Raw genomic sequence first — 19,961 nt, 5'->3', positions numbered from 1 at the left:
AAGACTGCAGCATGTCATTTGTCGTCGCACAATCACGGAATGTTGGAAGGGGCCTTAAAGATCGTTCCGTCCACCCCAGTGTAGGGGGGACACCTTCCTCTAGACCAGGCAGGTTGCTCCAAGCCTGTCCATCCTGACCTTGGACATTTCCAGGGATGGGGTATTCTCAGTACCAAAATACTCCAATATGTGGAGTACTCCAGTATAAGAACTATTCCTGTATAGTGGAATTCCACATATATTGGAACATTCCAATGCATGGAGTATAAAGATTATTCCCCCAGGGCTCTTGCTGCTGGATCAGCTTTGGGAAAAACAGCGCCTGCGGCACACTGTACCCGTGCCCCTGAGGATTCCCTACCTCAGCCATGCCGATGGCCAAGCCCCATCCCGGGCCCTGTGCCTGCCCGGGCTCCCCACGGCCGCGAGCGCCCCAGGGCGCGCCTCCTCCGCTCCTGCAGCCGTGGCTCTCGACTATATTTAGCCCTCCCCCGTGCTATTTTGCTTTCCTGGCAGGAGTTTATAACTGGCCGGGACAGCCCCACCTCCTTTCTGCTTTCTCTCCCTTCCCTTCTCTTCCCTTCCTGTCCCTTTCCCCCTTTTCCCCTCCTCTCTGCTCCCTCCCACCCCGCTGCCCAGGACCCCATGTCAGCAGTGCCCAGCTGTGTCCACAGCCAGTGTCCTGCTCCGCTGGAGCCCCCGCCATGGGGCCCGCTGAGGAGCTGGTCCGGATTGCCAAAAAATTGGATAAGATGGTGGCCAGGAAAAGCACGGTAAGGTGGCTGAGCTCCTCGGGGCATGTGCGCATATTTAAACATACAAATTTACACGTGTACATATTTACACACATGCTTATTTACACACGTGCTTGTTTACATGCATGTTTAAATGTTGTGTGGCTTGGGAAAGGACAGGGAGGGGGGGCGTTGCTTTTTACAGCCCTCACATTTTCCCTGGAGGTGCTGAGTGAGTTTAAGGGGTGCTGCCTGTGTCACCCAAGCCCAGCCTCAGGACATCATAGTCAACACCCATGGGATTTAATTTTGCCTCTAATTTGGCGCTCTCCTGTGCCCCATTGCTCCCAGACACTGGGATTTGGGGGAAAGGGGTGTTTGTCCCATGGGTGGCAGCTCTTGACACTGCTTGGCAGTGCCGGACTGTGGGCGACAGGTGTTTGGCCCCCAGCCTGTGCACCAACACCTGATCAGTGCCAGGGCCAGAGGCTCGTGTACAGGCAAGGAAAAGCTCTGGGCTGGGGGATATAACACCCTCGGGTACAGCCCTGCCTGTTGCACAAGTATGCAAAGAGAGGGGAAGGGGTCAGACGCTGTTTCCTGGGTGGTTGTGCTCTGGGGAAGCCACGATCCAGCCCTGCCACCCTTGTGCCAAGTGAGGATCCTGGTGAGCCTGTTACATGTGCCAAGCCCAGCTCTCAGAGTTAATATTTGACTGTTTCCACTGGCCTTTGCCCTGACAAGGTGCAGGCTCCTGGCTGGGGGGGCAGCACTGCCGTCTCCATGGATCTGGTGGCTTTTTGGGATGCCAACGCTTGGTATCAAACCACATCCCGTGGCTCTGCTTGGTGCCAGGAATTACCCAGGGGTCAAGGGACAGGGGTGTTCCATACTTCTCTTGCTACACTTTGGGATGGGACAGAGCCAGGGTCCACCTACAACACAGGAATGTCCCTGCACCCCTCAAACTGGGGGGATCTGATCCAGCCCCTCCTGGTGGGACTCCAGGGAACAGTGTCCCTGGAGGGGGATACCTGGGAGCTGGTGTCTGCTGCTGGGGCTCCAAAAATACCAAGGATGAGGAGGAGGAGAAAGACAGTGAGGAGGAGGAAGGCTCTGTTCTGGACTATCGTTATCTCAGCTGCCACTGCAGGGTACCAGGATGTGTCCCATGGACCTTCACACCCCTGAGCAGGGGACATTGGGAAATCCCCCAGCTGTCCCTAAGTCCCACCAGCCCAGATTTTTCTTGCAGATGGGGGTTTTCCCAAGTTTTAAGAAAAGCTCATGCTATCCAGCTGGAGATGTGACCTGGGGCTGGGATGATCCAGGAGGATTTGGGTGTGGGACTTTTCTATCGGTGTGAGAGGTCAGGCAATCCCAGGGAGCTGCCCAGGGCTGCTTTGGGTTGTCCTGTCATGCCCTTTCTGGTGCTGCCTGGTGCCTCCTCAAGGGCTCCTGTGGCTTCTCCCTGCTGTAGGAAGGGGCACTGGATCTGCTCAAGTCTCTTACTGGCTACACCATGACCATCCAACTACTCCAGGTGAGGGGGTTTGGGTGGGGGGACACCCCATGGGGTAGCTTGTCCTGTGCCTTGTGCCAGCCACCGCATCCCTAAGGATGTGTTCCCGGTGTGTGTCCCCAGACCACACGGATTGGAGTGGCTGTGAACTCAGTGCGGAAACACTGCTCAGATGAAGAGGTGGTGGCCTCAGCCAAAATCCTCATCAAAAACTGGAAGCGGCTTCTGGGTGAGCGATGCTGGAGGGAGACGAGAACCCCCCAAATCTCAATCCTCCCTGAGCCATCCCTGCACCTCAAGCCCCAATGCTTTCTGGGGGGATGGAGTGGAATCAGTCCAGAGCCAGGACATGCAGGCTCCTATAACCTGTAACTCAGATTTTCCAAAGGCTTGTTTTCACTCTGGGATAGAGTGGTGTAAATCAATGCGTGCCCCACCAAGGGCTGAGCATCTCCACAATCATTCCCCACCTCAGGATGCAACTCTGCAGGTGCCCTATGCTGGTTTGGGCTGTGACTGTGACGCCCAAATCCTTCCCACAGAGTCCACCACCACAAAAAAAGAGAAGTATGCAGATAAGAAGAAGGAGAAGGACACAGATGGAGACAAGGAGAAGAAGAAGGAGCTGGATGTTTCCAGCTGCCCCAGTGAAGGGGTGAAGCACAGCAAGAATACAGCTGAGAAGCACAGGGAGAAGTACAAGGAGAGGTTAGGACTCCTGCCTGCTGTTGGGGGACACCAGGGCCAATATAAGACCACCCTCTGCTTGGTCTTTAGGAGTTTATCCATCTCTGCCTACCCATGGATGCTGGCAGCACCTCTGGAGACCAAACTGCCTCTGAGACAGCACCAGGGGTGATTTTGGAGGAGGGAGAAGTGGATATTTTCTATTTTCCCTTCTCTATAACTAGGTCATTTTGGACAGTGCTTATCTGACCCGTGCTCTCTCTTATCTCTAGGAAGCCCAGCAAGTGTGACTCCCTTGCCGCCACCACCCAGGGCCACTCTGCTGATTCCAGCCCAGAGAGGTACCTGCTGAAGGATGCCCCGACCCTCACGCCAGGCTCTGCCAGGCACTGCCAACCCAGAGGAGGCTTTGCTGGCAGCCTGGGGGGGGGGCGGGGGGGGTTCAGGGATGGGGGATGCAGATGGACAGGATCCAGCTCACAGGTTGCCAGAGTATGCTGGGTTTGCTGAGAGCTTCTCTCCCTTCCTTTGGGCCGTGGTGAAGAGAGTCCAGTGATGGCAGGAGCCCCACTGCATCCTCCAAGAAATCACCTCTGGATGGCAAGAAAGAGAGGTGGGTCCTGGGGCTGCATGAGGATGGGAGAGGCAAGACCCTGGCCCCTCACTGGGTTGTGCTTGGGGTGTGGACCCATCACTTGTCCCAGCTACTGCCCTCTGACATGGGGCTTGTCCTGCCAGGAGAGCCTCTGCTGACTCCAGGTCCTCAACTGTCTCCTCCTCTTCCTCCACACAGAAGAGACTGTCAGGGGAGAGGTAAGGAGAGGGTGTCCCTGGGCAGCCTGGGGATGCTTTTAGGGTCTCCATGAACATGGAGAACATGGAGGGGGTGAGAAGTGGCTGGGAGCCCTGATCCTGCCACAGCACTGAGACATTTCCTGGGAGGAGCAAATGGAGATTCCTGTTGGCTTCCGAGCGAGCGCTCTCATCGATGTACTGATGCCTGAGGTCCTGCCACCAGTCCCTGCCCCTGTCCTGCCTGCCCCATCTCTGGTGTCATCCCCACTGTCCTGTTTCATGCCACTCCCAGGAGAGCCTCTGTGGGCACCAGCCTCTCTCCAGCTCCCACCAGCTCCCAGAGAAACTCCAGTGACAGCAAGGAGGAAAGGTAAGAGAGACCCACTCCACTTCCAAGGACCCTGGCAGGTCCCTGCAGCTGTACCAGGACCCTGCCACCTGCCCGTGCCCCTCCATGTGCCCCTGCAGAGCCAACAGCAGCAAGGCCAAGCCTGAGGTGCCGCGAATGCCCAGCAGCCCCTCCTTCTCTGCCAGCCCCTGCTTCCTGGCCCCCTGCTACCTCACAGGGGACTCGGTGCGGGACAAGTGCATTGAGATGTTGACGGCTGCACTGCACATGGACGGTGAGAAGTTCTGGGGGTGCTGGACCCTACACTGGGCTATTTCTCCTATGGGACAGTCCAAATAGGAGCATTCAGCCCCAAAGGAAAGAAAAGGTTGGTAGGGTCTCTGATAAGGGGGTTGGATGTGAGGATGCATCTTGGTAAGGTTCAAGATGGGTAAAACTAGGTATTTTAGAGATAGAGGGTCTGGGGCAAGTACTGGGGGAGAGGTGAGATTTTCTGGGGGAGGTACAGTGAGACCTGTGGCTGGTTTCACACCTGAAAGTCACCCCTTAACCTCTCTACCCTTTAGACGACTACAAGGAGTTCGGTGTTAACTGCGAGAAGATGGCATCGGAGATTGAAGACCATATCCTTTGGGAGCCTAGGGGTCCCCAGGCTTCACCTGCTGGGGGGGGGGGTGTACGTGGGCTCAAGAGTGCTGCTGGAGACAGGACAGAGGGTGACAGGGACAAGGACAGAGGGTGACAGACTCTGCCTTGCTCGTTGCCTGCAGAGGGAGCCCAGACCTCAGTGAGAGGACGCTGAGGCTAAGGCTGAAGCTGATGCTGAGCAAAGCTTCTGAGCACATGCCTTTGTCCAGGGGTCTGTGTGTCCTCCCCAGTCCCCTCTGGTCAGGGGCCTGCCTTCATCCCTGGGGAAATAAATCCAAACCCAGCCAAAGCTTTTCCCATGAGCCTGCTGTAGGTGCCTGTGTCTCCTGCTAGAACCAGTCTGTCACAGTGTCCAGGCTGTGCCATGCTGGAAGGGATGGAGCCACCTCTGCCCACTGCCAACTCAAGGCTTGGGGTTCTCTTGGCAGCCCACTGAGACCAGGACCAACTCCAGGGTGGTTCACCTCCTGGGTGCCCTTTTTGGTGCCTCCCAGACTCTGTGCCCAAAGCTGCTACACCAACCCGTCCATACTCATATTCTTTGGGAGGAGGGAGTAGACAGAGTCCTCTGCACCATGAGCTTTTGTCCCAGCACAGGGCTTGGTGATAGTCCCTGTACCCCATAGCCTTGCCTGGATGTTAGACATTCCAAGGTAGTGGAAAGTCATTTTCCTCCCCACATCTGAAGCTGTGCTTCGTCCTCTTAAAGCCAAGGATGGGACACTTCCCGCAGGGAGGAAAGCCCCACTGAGATCAGCCACCTCCACGTGACCATTGGCCCTGGTGACAGCAGCACCAAGCTGGCATTCCCCATCTCCCTGTGTTGATTCTTTGACGGACCCCACATATCTTCCAGGAGCTGAAGAGCACAGACATGAAGTATCGCAACCGGGTGCGGAGCAGGATCAGCAACCTGAAGGACCCCAAGAACCCTGGGCTGCGCAGGAATGTGCTGTGCGGGGCCATCGAGCCCAGCCTCATCGCCCGCATGACTGCTGAGGTGGGCACTGGGGTGCATGGGGCTGATGCCCCTGGATCTCTTCCTCTGTGGTGCCCAAGTGCTGGGTCTTGGCTTGCTGCTGTCCACAGTGGGGATGTCCCAGCACATCCCTGTCCCACTCCAGTGCTGAATGAGACATGGGGAGCATTAGGAGAAAGCTGGCACTGCTAGGTCCCCTTAAAGCCCTGCAGACCTCCAGCCTAACACAGATCTGGCTGTGGGATGTCTCACTGGCAGGAATCAGGCTGGAGTGTCCCCATTTGTCCTCTTCAGCCACAGTCCACAAATCAGGCTCCTCGGATGCCCAGTTTCCCCTGTGGGGAGACAGATCCCTGCAGACAGCAGTTTTAGTTTGAAGATGGGATGATTTTTTCATCAGTATGGGTTTAAGCCCTCCAGCATGCACAGACAGCAGGATTAATCCTGTTTTGGGAGAGGATGGGGAAGGTGTTGGACTGTGGTACTTGGATGTGAGCAGAGCCATGGCCACACTGACCCATGTGGGCCAATGCTGGTGGCAGGAGATGGCCAGTGATGAGCTGAAGAAGCTGCGGAGTGCCATGACCCAGGAGGCCATCCGGGAGCACCAGATGGCCAAGACAGGCGGCACCGTCACCGACCTCTTCCAGTGTGGCAAATGCAAGAAGAAGAACTGCACGTACAACCAGGTCAGGCCTGGTCTGCAGGGGAGCTTGCCTCGGGGGGGCTGTAAGGGTCTCACTGAGGCAGTGCTGCTCCACCCCAGGTACAGACGCGCAGCGCCGATGAGCCCATGACAACGTTTGTGCTGTGCAACGAGTGTGGGAACCGCTGGAAGGTCTGTGACCATCTGGGGAGAGGCTCTGGGTAACCCACCCCTTTCCTAGCCTTCAGGGGTAGCAGAGCCCCCTGAAGGGGTGCTTTGGGTGCTGGCTGAGGGCTTATCACCTGTCCTGGGCTCTGCTTCTCCTGCAGTTCTGCTGATGTGGCTGGCGATTGGGCTGGAGGGAACATGGTGCAAGACAAGATGCTGTGACACCACATTGGGCAGCTGGGTTAGGGAGGAGGGATCAGGGTGACCCCAGTCCCTAAGCACCAGCTCTTTGTACCCTTGCACTGGGCTCCTTCAAACATCCTGGGGAACCTGGCCTCCGGCAATGTCAAGTTCACTCAAGAAGGTCCCTGTGAATTCAATGGTTCTTCCCTGCAAATTCCTGCCCTTTGATTGGCGTGTGCTGGGATCCCACTGGAAACAGACTCATTCCTGGTTTGGGGGCAGGAGAGACATTGTTCCGTGGACATGGGGCTGTGCCTGGGAGCTGAGGGTGGCAGAGGGCCAGGTCATAACCCAAACACCTTCTTCCTCACCTAAGTGCACACAGAGGGAGGGGAGAGACATGGAGGGGACAGGGTGGGTGCAGCATGTCCAGATGCTGTTGGGATGCCACTGTGCCCCTCTGCTCTTTGACAAATGGACCATCCATCCTGGCTTGAAGGCACCATGGCCCAGGAAAGAAGGAAGGATGGCAGGGAGAGGAGCAAGGAAGAACCCTTCCAGCCAGAGTAATAAAGGTGTGAACTATCTCTGCAGCATTGACTGTTTCTTAATATTGGTTTGGAATGTCTGTCTCGAGTTTATAGCTCTCCAGCTTGAGCCTCAGGGTCGTGGAGGGTGCTGCTCCCATGCTTGTGTGAGCCAGAGTGTGAGAGCAGAGAAGGACAGTGAAGCTGTTAATTAACCGATCATTAATTTTTAAATCTTGGCCTGAGGTGTGAATTTTTTCACAGGCCGTGGCATTTGTACCCAGACTTGGGTGCTAAACCCTCTGTGTTTGGGGGGTCCCCACCACCCTTAAGCCCTCTGAAAGAGCTCTCTGGGCTGTGGTGCTTGTTAACACTCTGAAGTGATTAATGAGCCTCCAAGGCAATTATTTACACTTGTGACAGTGTGTGTGGCTGCAATTAAGGAATATAACAGATTGTAGGGAATGAATAAAACATCAGTGTGACCTTGAGGTGTGAAGGGAGCACAGGAAGGGCAGGACTGGGGCTCCCAGCCATCCCCAGGGTGCCTCAGGGTGTGTTTGCCTGGAACAAGGCTGAAATAGGGAATTTGGACCTAAATTTTTTTGCAGTCCAGTCTAATGAAAGTGTTTAAGTGATACCAGAGGGAGCCAGACTCCAAGCATGTTATGATGGATCTCCTGGCATCCCTTTGTGTCCTTCACAAGAGCCCTCAGGACCTCTGCTGCAGCTCCAGCCCCACGTGGGGCCGGTCGTGGCCACGCAATGATGGAAAGGCCCTTACAGTTCCTGCTCAGGGGTTGATTTACCCACCCCGAGGCTCCAGGTTTGGATGCTCCAACGCTTCAGCAGAGGCTGGTGTCTCTTCCTGCCTCTCCCTACCTATCTCTGCATGAATCACAGAATCATTTCGGTTGGAAAAGACCTCCAGGATAATTGAGCACAACTGCTCTCCCAGCACTGCCAAGCCCACCGCTAACCACATGTCCCCAGTGCCGCATCAACATATCTTTTAAATCCCTCCAGGCAACTCAAAGAAGATGCTGAATCTTCTATCTGATGGAATTTTTATATTTAACCTCCAACCTGCAACACTTTTAACAACCCCACAGAGTGTCCAACTCCAGCCAGGCTTCCCCATGAGCGGACAGCCACTACTGGTGCTGCCAGGCCACATCCCTTCCCCAAAGACAGCCCTCAGCCACCTCAGGGACACAGAATCTCCCGCATGGCCAGTTTTATTTATTTTGCAATCCTGGCTTGCCCAGGGGTCACCACCCCCCGTAGTCCAGCCCCCCCAGCTCACCCGCAGCACGGGGCTTTGCCGCTGCCCTTCTCCCCCGCATTTTTCCAGCCTTGAGAAAACAATCAGAACTTTGCTGTTCTCTGGTTTCCTTGGCAACCCCATTTCCCCATCCTCTCACTTTATGCATCTGTATCTCCCCTGGCCCCGGTCACCGACCCCCACAGCATAGTGGCAGGTCCCTGTGCACAGGGATGGAGCAGGAGATGATGTGTCCTGTCTACCACCAGGACAGCTGATCCCAGAGGGACCCTCTGGAAAATTTCCACTCTGTCTCATCTCAGCCAGGGCTTCCAAAGCACCTGGGCTTATTGGAAAGGAATGGAGTAGCTGGTGGTGGTTCATGTCTCTGAACTGAACTGAATTAAAGCAGTTTTGGAGCCAGTCTTTATCTCTCAGTGTGGGTCCTAGTGCTCCCGCTGTGCACAGGGTACCCAGAGAAGCTGTGGCTGCCCTATCCCTGAAAGTGTCCAAGGCCAGCCTGGTCAGGGCTTGGAGCAACCCATTCTAGTGGAAGGTGTCCCTGCCCATGGCAGGGGCAGAATGAGAAGAGCTTTAAGGTCCCTTCCAACCCAAAATATTTCATGATTCATGACTGGCAGTCTCTGCGACAAACTGAGCAGATTCCCCTGCTCATTCCTACACTTTCTTCCAATCAATAGGTAATGATCCCTTAGGCACAAGCACTCACTGCCTCCCCAGGCCTCAAGCTTTTTGTTTTAATAAACCCCTAAGCACTGGTTTTCCTAAATTCAAGGTGCTGCCTCTGCTAGAAGGGCAGGAGAATGCAGGGCTTTGGGTCTGGATTCCGTAGGGGTGCTTGTCAAAGGATGCAGTGTATGGTGGTCCCCAAACACCCCAGGAACCAGGCAGGGGTAACCAGCAGGACACTCCCAGCATTGAATGAGGCACAAATAGCACTGAAATATAGGAGGAAAAAATTGCTGAGCCTCCTTCTGGTTCCAGCCCCAGGTTGGGATGCAAATGGAATTTCCTTTCTATTTCATTGTTTTGTCTTGATGTGAGTGATTCAATTGCTTTGGAGCAGCTCTGAAAAAATTAGTGATTGCCCAGGACAGCCATATGATCCAGCCTGGATCTTGAGCCAAGCCAAAATACTTGGAGCAAAGCCATGGATTTGAGCTGACTGGGTATTTGCTTTGGGGTGTTTTTCTTGGGAGAAAAAAAAAAAAAAAAGAAAAAAAATCACTTTTCATCTGCAGTGTTTGCAGTCCATTGGAAGGAAACGATTCGTTGAGGTGTATGGCTGCAATTCTGCACACCAGGCTTTGTGATGATTAAAAGCATCAAAAAAGCCCAAACTGGACCGAGGCCTTTATTTCTAAAGTGAAATGTGTTGCATGAAAAATTACAGAATATACCTTTCCTAAAGAAAAACCCTGTGCCTTTTCTTTTTCTTGGCCAGAGAGGTTTGCTGAGTCTGCAGAACACTTTGATCTAAGCCTGCCTAAAATCACAGTGCTTGGCATGGACCTTTTTTTTCCCCTCCATTAGCTGAATACTCAGAGAACTGAGCAAAGATCCCCCATTAAATGCAAAAATCCTTCCACAAAATCCATTTTTTCCTCACTTTCAGCTGGAACCATGCACACTTTTCCCTCTTATAGCCAGGATGGAGGAGATGACAGCAAAAAAACCCCAATAAATGCTATTAACCCCCCCCCCCCCCAATTCCCTCAAACCGCACAAATTCCCATCTCTGTGCTTCCCACATCGACCTAAATATTGCAGAGGAAAAAAAAGACATTGGCTTTTTTGCCTGACACTTTTTTCCCTCCCTGCCAGGAGCTCTTGGGCGCTCGGCAATTAGGAGCTGTGGATTAATCTTGAGTGATATAATGAAGTGCCAGGTGGCTGGAGGACAGAGCTGGTGAACAAGGGGGGAGGGGAAGGGAGGGACAGTTGCTCTACAGATTGACATGATTTAGGACAGGTTTAGTGCAGGCAGAGCACCCAAAGTGATGGGAAAGAGGAAGAGGAGCCTGAAGAGGCTCAGTGGGATATTCAGGCTCATCCCTACTCTGTGATCCTCTGCATCAAAATGCATGGATCAGGCAGGGCTTGTGTTGCAGAGGAAAAATCATCTTTGCACATTTTCTAGCCCTCATTTGCTTGTAATGTCCCCAAAGTATCTTTCCACCTGCTTTACACCATCCCAGTCTCCCAGCCCCACGTCAATTATTTATTGAGGAAAAATGCCCCAGGAGGGCAGGTTGGCAGCTCTTCCCCCAGCCATATCTGTGCCCCCTTTCATAGTCATAGAACCATGGAGTTCTTGCAGTGTGAGGGGACCTTAAAGCCCATCTAGTCCCACCCCCTGCCACCAAACCAGGTAACTCCAAGCCCTGTCCAGCCTGGCCTTGGACACTTCCAGGGATGGGGCACCCACAGGGGCTCTGTGGAGCCCGTGCCAGGGCCTCTCCATCCTGACAGGGAAGAATTCCTTCCCAATACCCCATCTAACCCTGCCCTCTGGCAGTGGGAAGCCATTCCCCTTGTCCTGCCACTCCAGACCCTTGTAAATAGTCTCTGTCTGTCTTTCTTGACAGCTCCTTCAGGTGCTGCAAGGCCACAATTAGGTGACCTCAAAGCCTCTTTTCCAGGCTGAACAATCCTACCTGTCTCAGCTCTTTGCCTTTTCTCCAAGGTCTCTGGAAGCCTGAAAGTTGAGAGCAGCTGGCACTGAGGGCCACATTCTTCCAACAAAATGTCTTGTCTTTCCAAAATGAGAATATAAATAGTGTGTCCTGTAAAAACGTCATTACCCAGGAGCCGTGCCACCAGCGCCGGCCACGCGCAGCAAACCCATCACCCACAGCAGCCAATTTATTCCCAACTCTGGCAGGGTCAGCAGCCACGGGGGAAACAAATGCTAATTAATAGCGCTGTGCAAAGCAGCCGGTCTAGGCATGGCATGTAATTAGTGAGCCAACTGAACTCGCCACAGTGCTGGGGCTGTGGGGAAAGAGCAGCCACGGAGGAGGGACCCGCTGCAGCTCCCAGCTATAAGTCAGGATGAGGGCACTGATTGTGCTGGAACACGTGTGTCACGCTGCCATCAGTGTGGCTGTGACACTCCGTGTGTGTGCTCCCATCCCTCTGATCCCTACACCCCCCTCCCTGGTCCAGCCCCATCCCTGCTGTCTCCTCGGCGTGCTCCCTCTGCACAGACGTTTTGCAGGTAAACGTGACAATTCCTCGGGGCAGGAAAGATGCTTGAAATATAAAAACTCCTGATGGTGGGAGATGCAGAGCCCAGGGAGGAATCGTACTAATGCCCTTACATCTCTGCTGTGGTGAGTCATCCAGGTCCTCGGAGGATCCCGGCTGTGCTTGGATACGGGGAAGGTAGAAGCACAAGGCAAAATGAGAAATTGCTTTGCTCAGAAGATATCTCGGTTACAGCAAGGACTAAAAACTGTCCCCTTGGCACCCACCCTCAGCTCTGGTCCCACAGCCATGGGGAAGAGGGGGTGTTGTGTTGTTGTGTGGGTAATAAGGGCCCCATTTGTGGGAGAAATGGGAACACTTAGCCTAGAACATTCAAGTTGTTAATGGAATGCAGTTATTAGTAGAAGGGAGGAGAATGGGTCTTTCCATCAGGCTGATGGGAAAAATCCATTCTGGGATTGGGAATTAGGTTGGAACATCACCTTGAAGATGGTTATGGGCAAACACTGCCTCCTTCATCCCTGGCGACATTGCTGCTCTGATGCTCCCAGTCTCTCTGCCACATCCATATGGATGTGTGTGTGTTGCTCCTTGGTGAGGACAGGGGGACAGCTCCTGGGAGCTGTGTCCATCCCTGACCAAGTTTTGCTGCCTACTGTGCCATGGGAGGGCGAGCCAAGTAGGGAAAGTTAAAAACTCAAATTTCAAAAAATCCTTTAAATCAACAACATTTTCTCTAAGCCAACACCGTCCTGAGCCAGGGCTGCTCTTGACATGGCTCTGCCTCCACCAAACCTGGCAGCAGGAATGGATTTACACATCAAATATCCTCTCCCTCAACCTGCTGAAGCCCAAACCTTGGGAGAGAGGAAAAACCTGTTTCCAGCTCTTTTCTTCTCCATGTAAATAAGCATCTATTTGCAGAGTATTTCCTTCCACCTAAGGCTTTCATTGGACATCAGTTATTTAATATTGCTCTTTATAATCCTTGTGCTTGGCTCTCAGCTGCTTCACCCATCTCAGAGCAGGGATGTTGGCACTTTGTGTTTAGAAAATATATATATGTATTTAGATAGGCAGACAGATAGCTGTGGAAGAAGAGCTGTTCCAATCATTAAATCACCACTTTCAATTTTTCCTTATTACTAGTCTTCATTTAACCACAGGCCAGGCTGGCCAAGTGCTCTCTGGAGACAGCCCAGCTGAGCCTAGCAGGTTTGCAGCCCTAAAAGGGGTCTTAAGAAAAAAAAAATACCACAATCTGATAATCAGAGGGGATATCTTCCCTGAAAATGTCTTCCCAAGGCAGAGGCATTCAGGAAGGGGACAATGATGTGGCTGGAGTGTGATACTGGCTTCCTGCTAGGCTGGGATATTTTCAGGGAGGAAGAGTGGGAGAGGGGGTGGTGCAGATCCCAGCACATCTGCAAAATGCAGGCAGTGAAAGGGTGAGTTTTGTGCCTTTCAAAAGAAGGAAGAAAAGAGGGAGAGAAATCGCCTTCTCTGATCAGCTGTCTGAGGTTCTGCAGGCTAGAGAGGCTGCAGGAGGGGGAGCTGCCTTTGAAGCTGGGAGAGGCTGAGCACAGCAGCCTTTGCTGTCACTGCTCCTCTTCCTCCGGCTCTTTCCTGTTCCTGTCCTCATCCTGCATGGGGAGCCTACCCTCAGGATGGCCAAAACACCCAGCATTGGGATGTCAGTGGTGCTCTCATTACAGGATACAAACAGAGCCAGAGATTTCCTCTGAGACCCAGCACTGGAGGGTTTCAACTCCTTTCCCTGGTGTCTCTTGCTTTTCCCCGGGTATCACCATGACCATGGAAGAGCTGTGCCATCCCACCTGCTCTCCAGAGGCTCCCAGTGCTGGCTGATGGACTGGCAATGTCGGCAGAGGCTCTGCCCCATGGCTTGGCTTTGCCCCTGGCAGCAGGGAGGGAAGCAGGTGGCTGTCCTGGAAAAATACAGCACAGGGCATGCACCCTGCGCTGCCCTCCCTGGCTGCTCTCCCAAGGCCACCAGGACATGTGGGAGCAGGCACCTGGTGGAACCAGGCTGGGAACTGAAGCAAAGCAAGATCCCCAGCTCTGACAAAGGGCTGGAGGGGGAATCCCTAGAGGCAGCTGCATCGGGGGTGGCATCACCACAAATGTTCATCACCAACAAGTGATGCAGTTGGCTTTTCTGCTGGAGATCCAGCTCAGACAAGTCAGGGATGAGCCAGGTGAAAAGCTGGCAGCTGCTGACCAAGAGTTCAGAGATAACGAGGAAAGAGCCTTAATCACATATTTAAAACACCTGTAACCACAACTGCTCCCACGCCATTGCTTCCCTGACCTCTACATCTTGGCTCCTGGCAGGGAATGACTGGCACAAAAACTAAGAGCTGGTGGGAGCTGATGCTCTTTCTGCAGATCCTGATGCCTCCAGGTACAAGTCCCCTAAATCTCAATCCTTTAGCCCCAAACTAAACCGGATCCAAACCTTCCTGTGCTTTTCCACCAGGTTTACACTGCAAGGAGGTTTCCTCTCCTCTCCCAGCCCCAAACCTAATCATCCCATGGACTTCTGCAGGAGCATGAAAAAGGGGAGGGAAGACACAGGGTCTGAGTCCAGAGCAAGAGGCTCTGAAGCTGCGCTCTGTGATTTGGCACAGTTAGAGAGCAGCAGGATTGCAGCTGACCTGGATTCCCAACATCAAAGATAACTCCTGCCTCTTCCCCAGCATCTCCAGGGCCCTCCAAGGAGGTGAATCAATGAGCTGAGCAGCCACGTGTCCATCTCATCTGGTACTGGCATCCAGGGCTGTGGGTGATGGCAGCACCATCTCCCCTGCACTGTGGCTCAGAGCTAAAAAGCTGCAGAAAATGTAACATTTATATGCTGAGAAAGAAGCCTGCCTCCTCCATGATCAGTGTGGTCAAAGGTGGCCCTGGGGGTTTAAGCCACATTTGGCATGGGTCTAACCCCCATCCTCTTGGTACAGTGACAGACATTGGTAAATCTCCTGTCAGACTCACAGGAGACAGACAAACAGACCTTATCCCTTGGGAAACCCAGACCTAACAGTCTTACCTGTCATGTCACGACCAGCCCGAGGCATCAGGACACCTGGTTCCCATGTTACAACCAGCCAGCCCCAAGCAATAGGACACTGAGTCCCCATGTCTCAGTCTCAAAGGACCTGCTCCTTGTCCAGAAAAACCCTGAAAGCCCCTCCGGGAGCCCAGGGGTCACATTGACATCAATTCCTTCCACCAACAGCAAAAAGCTTTGTTTTTCCATGCTGCTGTGTTTCCCTGCTCCCTGCTCATTTCTGAGATGACTCACAGGCTGTTAATGCATTGAATGGAAGCAGCTCTGCCACCTCTGAGCACAAAGCTGAGGGGGGCACAGCTCCGGCTCCCAGCTCCCCAAAATCCAGGGAGATGTTGTCAGTTCCCAGTCAATGCTCCATTGTCAGACAAAGGCAGCACAGAGGGGGCAGTGGGGTGGTGAAAATACCTAAATAAGCAACAATCGGGGAAAAGGCTCCTGTGGGGACTGAGCTCCCCAGGGATGGGGTGAAATGGCCGTCCTTCCTTCACTGCCAGCACAGCTTGGTGCCCACAAGCCATTCGCTGTCGCTGTCCCTGCCACAAGGCCAGCGATGGGTGAAGGAAAGGGGCTCATTAACCCCTCTGATGAAATAATCATCACTTTGGAGGCATTTTTCATGGAAGAAGATGAACTAGCAAATGCACTCACCCTGTGTTTGTAAGGAACCTTGCTGCCCCCAGCCCTGGGCAGGCTGACACTGCCACCAGCTTGAGCCCGGGAGGAGAACAGCCCCTCTCATATTCAAGGACATCTCTGGGATACTGGTGGCATCACCCTCAAGATATCACCAACCTATGGGAGAGGGATTGTTGCCTGCAAGGTGGTGAGCAGAGATTTTCCATCCAGCCTCTGGACTCAGCTCCGACTCTGGCCATCTCAGTGTGCAGACACCCGGCCCCGAGGGACAGCCCCTCCACACACAGTGCCGAGGAAACAATGCTGCAAACCCCCCAGCTCACATGCAGCCACGCAGAATGGTGAGGCAGAGAAGAATCTCATCTAATTTTAACTCCCCTGACGGATGGGCTTTGTTCTTTGCAGCAGCTGCCCCGCAAGGTATGAAAACACTCAGATATGTTGACATGGGAAAACAAAACACACAAATCAGCCCATTTTCCTCTTCAAGGCTGATTTATCTGGAGCTGTCAGTGGAGGGAGGGGAAGTGATGAGCCCTGGGGAGATGGAGGAGCAGCCTGGACTCGCAACTCGGTGGTTACCAGTGCAGTTGGGCTGATGCTCAATGAGCATCTGGTCCATTCTCTCCCAAACCCCAAAACACCTCAGAGCTAGCGAAAACAAAGTGACATTTTCTGCTGCAGTTCCCCAAGGTGTGATTCTGTGCATGTCCTGGGTCATCCTTATAAATGAGGGAAGCTAGATGCCAATGGAGCCCCTGCAATGTGGTTCACCACAAGCTGAGCTCCTTCCTGGTGCCCCCATTGTGCTGACTACTTGGTTTTCTGAGTTGGGATGGGTGGGATCAGACACTGGAGAATGGAGACAGGAGCACAGGGGGAGGAGAGGAGGCTAGGAAGGAAGGAAGGAAGGAACCTGGTCTAGTGGAAGGTGTCCCTGCCAGTGGCACGGTATGAAATTAGATGGGCTTTAAGGTCCCTTTCTACCCAAATCATTTCATGATTCTATGAAGATAGGCACTATGAAGGGGGAATAAAAAAGGCAGTTTCCCCTCTCTGGATCACAGCTCTGAATATTTTTATGTATTTAAATTTTAGATACTTTTATATTTCTATCATAATTCTATACCAGGGCAGAATGCCCTGGCCCCCACCTCAGCAGAGGACACAGCTGTCCCAGTGTCACCAGAGATCCAGTGCAAGGCTCTCCCTAACAGCATCATGGCAAGGTGAGAGCCATGGTACTGTTAGGGAGTCTCAGTGTCCTTCTGAATTTCCAAAAATCCTCATGAAGAATTCATCTCCCCTGCTTCCTCCTTCGTTAACCTCTGGAGGTTTCCATGGATTTTGACTGGAGTCCAGCCAGAGCAGATTAATGGCTCTTGCATGTTATTTTTATGTCCATTTTGATTAAAAGCAATAAATTCCAGAGGAGAGTATCTTCTCACCATGAAATACACTTTGTCAATTTCTCAGTCTCTGAGTAAATCAAAACACTGCCATTAGTGGCTCCAGCTGTAAATCCCCTTGGATGGACCTTAGCTCACCGGGCAAAGGAGCAACATGAATTGTGCTACTCGACAGCCTCAGCATTGCTCTCACCATCTCAATTTGATATCTTATTTATTTTTCAGGGTGTGGGTGAGAAAATAAGAGCTAAGGCATTGCCACACAGGACTTCCTAAGAGAAGCAATCCCTGCAAGACAGCAGGACTTGATCCAAGATCACAGAATTACAGAATGGTTCAGGCTGGAAGGGACCTTAAAGCCCCTCCAGTTGTCATCCCCTGCCATGGCAGGGACACCTTTCACGATCCCAGGCTGCTCCAAGCCCTGTCCAGCCTGGACACTCCTAGGGATGCAGCAGCCACAGGTTCTCTGGGCATCCTGAGCCAGGGCCTCACAGCCCTCCCGGGGTGGCCAAATTGGCATTGATCAAACTCGGGATGCAGAGAGAAGTCCCAGGACCAGTGCTGGGGGTCAGGACCTGCTAGACCCACCAGGCTGCATTAGGGTGATGCTCTCCCCTCCAACGTACCTCAGTTTCCCCAATTTCAGAACTCCATTCATGGTGGCAGCCAGGCTTGGCAGCTGGAGCAGCAACAGCTGAGAGCAGGCAGATGAGCACCAAAGCCCTTTAAAGATTTTTCCATTTGTTTTATGTGTCCACTGTGTTTATTTTTAACATTCCAGCTGAAAAAATTTCTAAAGAAATGTTGGAGCTGAGCCAAGAGGACATGTTTGCTGGAACCTGCCAGCATGATTAGTCCTTTGCAGATAACCCATTGGGAAAGGGTCAGTGTGGGGGCTCCAGCCATGCCGGGAGCCAAGCAAAGGGATGAGTTCTTTTCCAGAGAGCTCCTCAGCCATGCTAAAAGATATTTCACACTCCCCACCCTGATGTTTCCTTCCCGCTGGGAGAGATCAGCAACCAGCCTGCACCAGAGCTGGGCACAGCAGATGCTCAACGCCTCACTCTGGGTCTCGGAGGCTCTTTTCACCCAGGAAGGTGTTTAAATCCCATATTCTGGACCACACACAGCTGCAGAACATCCCCCTCTGTCCTGCCTGGGCTTGTGAAAGCACTGCAGGAATGGGAACCCCCTCCAGGTAAGGAGGCTGATGCATCCAAAGTGCACGACCAAGATATACATGTTAAATCCATCCCTGTGCTCCCAATTCCTGCCTTTACCCATCCCACCAGCCCTGTGGGACACAGCCAGGACCACAGCCACCTCACACCGTGAGGACAGAAACACACAGCACATTGTTCCTGCCTCCCCGCTCAGAGGCCCTGGTACTCTTATCCCATGATTACCATCTGAACCATGGGATGATTGAAAAGCCATTAATTCCCTCCTGGGTGTTTTTATGAGGCTCTTGGTGAAATGTCTGGATGCTTCAGTACTGCAGGAGTTTGATACTGGCAGAGCTCTGCGCAAACTGAAAGTGCTGTCTCCAGGGTTGAACAAGCTGCTGGCCTCTGCTCCATGTCCTGTGTCTCCTGCTCAGTCTCTCTGGAGCCAAATGTACCCAAAATTGCAGCAAATCATCCTCTCTCTCTGTGCCAGTGCTGTCCCAGGGCACAGGGCAATGAATTAATCTATTCCCAAAGCAAATAGGAGATGGGGACACCCCAAGTGTGTGCCCCACAGCCTCCACCTCCATTTGGACTCCAGGAAAAATAAGGCTCCTGCCTCTCAGCTTTGCAGTCCCTGAAAGGAGGGAGCCCTGCCAGAGAAAGGCAGTCCTGCTCCAAGGCTGGAAAGGGTCTTTGGAAAGGGGAGGGTGACCCTCAACACCCCACAAAGCCCAGCTCTGCTAAGCAGGTGCTGCTGCTGGGTCTGTATTTGCACCTTCACTCTGCAGCATCTCCCTAAATCCCTTATTCTGCAGCAGCATCCCTCCTAAGTCCCCCAGAAACCTTTTTTAGCACCCCTAGCATTCCTTACTGCCTTCCAAGCATTTCTCTTAAATGCCCCCAACATTGCTCCACAAATCCCTCTTCAGCATTCCAGCATCATTCTCACCCCAGCACCCCTCCAGTTCCTTCCCCCACCCCACAATATCCCTCTTAATCCCCCTGCAACATCCTCCCAGACCTCCTCAGCGCCCCCAAACTCATCCAGCACCCACTAACCCCACAACACATGGTGGGGAGAGTGAAGGAGAGGAAGAAAAAGCAAAGCCAAGGGAGAACTGGAGACCGCCCGTCTTTGCTTTGTGGACAGGAGGGCTGCTTGTGCCCCTGCTTTGTTACAGACAAAGAAAACCCAGAACAATCAGAGCGCCTGGATCCATCGTGCTCCCCGTCCAGCTGGGGACCCGTGCGGGCTCCGGGGATGGGTGACAGGCAGGGACCGGGGGAGAGACAGGGATTAGGAAGGCAGGCAGGGAGGGGAGGCAGAGGCAGGAATGAGGGAGGGGGGTGCAGGTAAGGGACTGGGTGGTGGGAAAAGAGGCAGGGGACTGGGGAGAGCGGGGCTCAGGCAGGGACTGACAAGACAAGAACTGGGAGGGGAGGCTGGCAGGGATGGGGAGGGAAAGCGACAGGCTTGGGGCGGGGGGCCGGGGAGGCATAGAGGGGGGACGCAAGGAGGGAACCGTGGGGGAGAAAGGCAGGCAGGAATGGAGGCATGGGGCGAGGCAGGCAGGGATGCGGGGAAAACGGGACCGTGGAGGGAAGACAAGGACCTGCCGAGTGGAGAAAGGCAGCCATCGACCGAGGTGGGGGAAGGTGGGGACGGGGGGGACAGGTAGGGAGCAAGGGGGAGAAAAGCAGGCAGGGATCTGGGGAGCAGGCAGGGAGGGGAGGGGTACGGACAGGCGAGGGGGCGGGCGGGCGAGCAGGGCCGCCCCCGGCCCCACGTGGCTTGGGGGACACGCGGGTTTATAAAGCATTCCGGGCCCGCGCGAGTGCGGGAGGAGGCGGCGGCACCGGCCGGGAGCGGGGCTCGAACCCGCGGGGTTCGGATGCGCGCGGCGGCTCCAGCGGGGC

The 19,961-nt window shown here is 53.7% G+C and overlaps 1 protein-coding gene across 2 annotated transcripts; it reads left to right on the top strand.

Annotated features, from left to right (window-relative positions):
• The first annotated feature begins 511 nt into the window (after nucleotides 1-511).
• On the top strand, nucleotides 512-7,304 carry TCEA3 (transcription elongation factor A3). 2 transcript variants are annotated; one of them, XM_063177587.1, is made up of 14 exons: nucleotides 514-773; nucleotides 2,215-2,277; nucleotides 2,380-2,485; nucleotides 2,799-2,964; nucleotides 3,216-3,284; nucleotides 3,488-3,556; nucleotides 3,682-3,756; nucleotides 4,031-4,108; nucleotides 4,207-4,361; nucleotides 4,654-4,715; nucleotides 5,586-5,735; nucleotides 6,257-6,403; nucleotides 6,481-6,552; nucleotides 6,690-7,304. In XM_063177587.1, the coding sequence occupies exons 1-14, from the start codon at nucleotides 705-707 to the stop codon at nucleotides 6,696-6,698; spliced, it is 1,290 nt and encodes a 429-aa protein (XP_063033657.1). In that variant the 5' UTR covers nucleotides 514-704; the 3' UTR covers nucleotides 6,699-7,304. The 2 variants fall into 2 exon arrangements, with proteins under 2 accessions (XP_063033656.1, XP_063033657.1); XM_063177586.1 differs by lacking the exon at nucleotides 6,690-7,304 and having other exon boundaries at nucleotides 512-773; nucleotides 6,481-6,600.
• The last annotated feature ends 12,657 nt before the right edge of the window (nucleotides 7,305-19,961 follow it).

The sequence above is a fragment of the Melospiza melodia genome, chromosome 27 (genome assembly GCF_035770615.1).
Source record: "Melospiza melodia melodia isolate bMelMel2 chromosome 27, bMelMel2.pri, whole genome shotgun sequence".
Taxonomy (NCBI): Eukaryota; Metazoa; Chordata; class Aves; order Passeriformes; family Passerellidae; genus Melospiza; species Melospiza melodia.
The sequence above is the reverse complement of the archived record's forward strand: the minus strand, read 5'-3'. Positions and strand labels throughout refer to the sequence as shown.